This window comes from Eurypyga helias, unplaced genomic scaffold (assembly GCF_000690775.1).
Source record: "Eurypyga helias isolate BGI_N326 unplaced genomic scaffold, ASM69077v1 scaffold13618, whole genome shotgun sequence".
Lineage (NCBI taxonomy): Eukaryota > Metazoa > Chordata > Aves > Eurypygiformes > Eurypygidae > Eurypyga > Eurypyga helias.
The window spans coordinates 6,921-8,117 of record NW_010265047.1 but is presented as its reverse complement, the minus strand read 5'-3'; the positions used below and the strand labels follow the sequence as shown (position 1 = coordinate 8,117).

At 61.4% G+C, this 1,197-nt stretch overlaps 1 protein-coding gene across 1 annotated transcript in view; it reads right to left on the bottom strand.

Annotated features, from left to right (window-relative positions):
• Positions 1 to 556: 556 nt before the first annotated feature.
• Positions 557 to 1,197, bottom strand: part of VPREB3 (pre-B lymphocyte 3) — a 1,127-nt gene continuing 486 nt past the window's right edge. The window contains exon 2 of the mRNA XM_010156588.1: positions 557 to 885. Coding sequence (XP_010154890.1) covers positions 557 to 885 — 329 coding nt within the window. The remainder of the gene's footprint in view (positions 886 to 1,197) is intronic.

Genomic DNA, 1,197 nt, shown 5'->3' with positions numbered 1-1,197 from the left:
GCTGTGCCAGGGGTGGGTGACACAGCTCCGTTCAGGCCCGAGAGACCCCCCCCAAAGCCGGCACCACCGTGCCCCTGGCTCACGCTCCTGACTCGGGTACCCAGGGCACGGCGCCATCCCCGCAGAGGGAGGCCCGAGGGGCTCCTCCGGACCCCGCATACATGACACAAGGCACCTGGCTCAGGATCAGCCTTTATTATCAGGAGACAAACTCCGCGGAAGCCTGAGCCGGGATCAAGCCAGTGTTGGGCCAAGCGCTGGAAGAGCCCCGGAAAGCCAGGCTGGGGCAGAGCTCTCCATCCTCCCGCCGCAGCAGCAGATTCCGGTGTCTGTGTGCTCCCGGGCTGAGCCCTGGGCTCGCACTGCTCCAGGCCGCCTACGGCTCCACGGGCAACGTTTGGGGGCGGGGAGGGGGTTGCTGCACCTCATGGCACAACGCGGTGCTCCGGCGTGCAGGGGGGTCTTCCGTCACCCCTCCTCGGGCTGCCATCCTCCCTGCTGAGGGCTTTGCATCCGGGTTGCGGGGGAAACGGCAGAGAGTTTTTGTTCCCCGTTGCTAAAACCAGTTGAAGGCATGTGACAGGGCGCAGTAATAGTTGCCGTTGTCCTCAGGGCGGGCGGAGGCGATGATGAGGATGCAGGCATTGCGGGCGAGGTCTTTGGTAGCAGAGAAGCGGTCGGGAATCTTGGCGGGCTTGTGCTTGTCCCGCTCGGAGTTGTAATAGAGCAGATACCTCAGGGAGTGGCCCGGGCGCTGCTGGTACCAGGAGATGCCGAACTCGCTGATGTTGTACTGGGGGCTCAGGGTGCAGGAGAGCCGAGCCGTCTGCCCGGGCAGCACCGACACAGAGGACGGCTGGGTGAGCACGGGCTGAGCCGCAGACGCTGTGCGCAGCAAGGATGCAGTTACCGATGGGCTGAGCCACATCCCCGTCGCCCCTGGCCCCAAAACATTCCCCTGCTCCCTCAAGGCAATGTCATTACCCAGCCTCCATCCAGCTTATCACCTTGCAGAGCCCAGCAAAATGCCCTCCCCAGAGTAACATCCCCCTTGAGAGGAACACTAGTTTTGTGTCTTTACAAAAGAAGCCTGTGCACAGCCAGGCTCAGGACAAGGAACAAAAGAAGCCTGTGTGAATGCGGACTTAAGATAAGAAAGAATATCGACACTACGTGATCTCTTGAATATGTAAATTA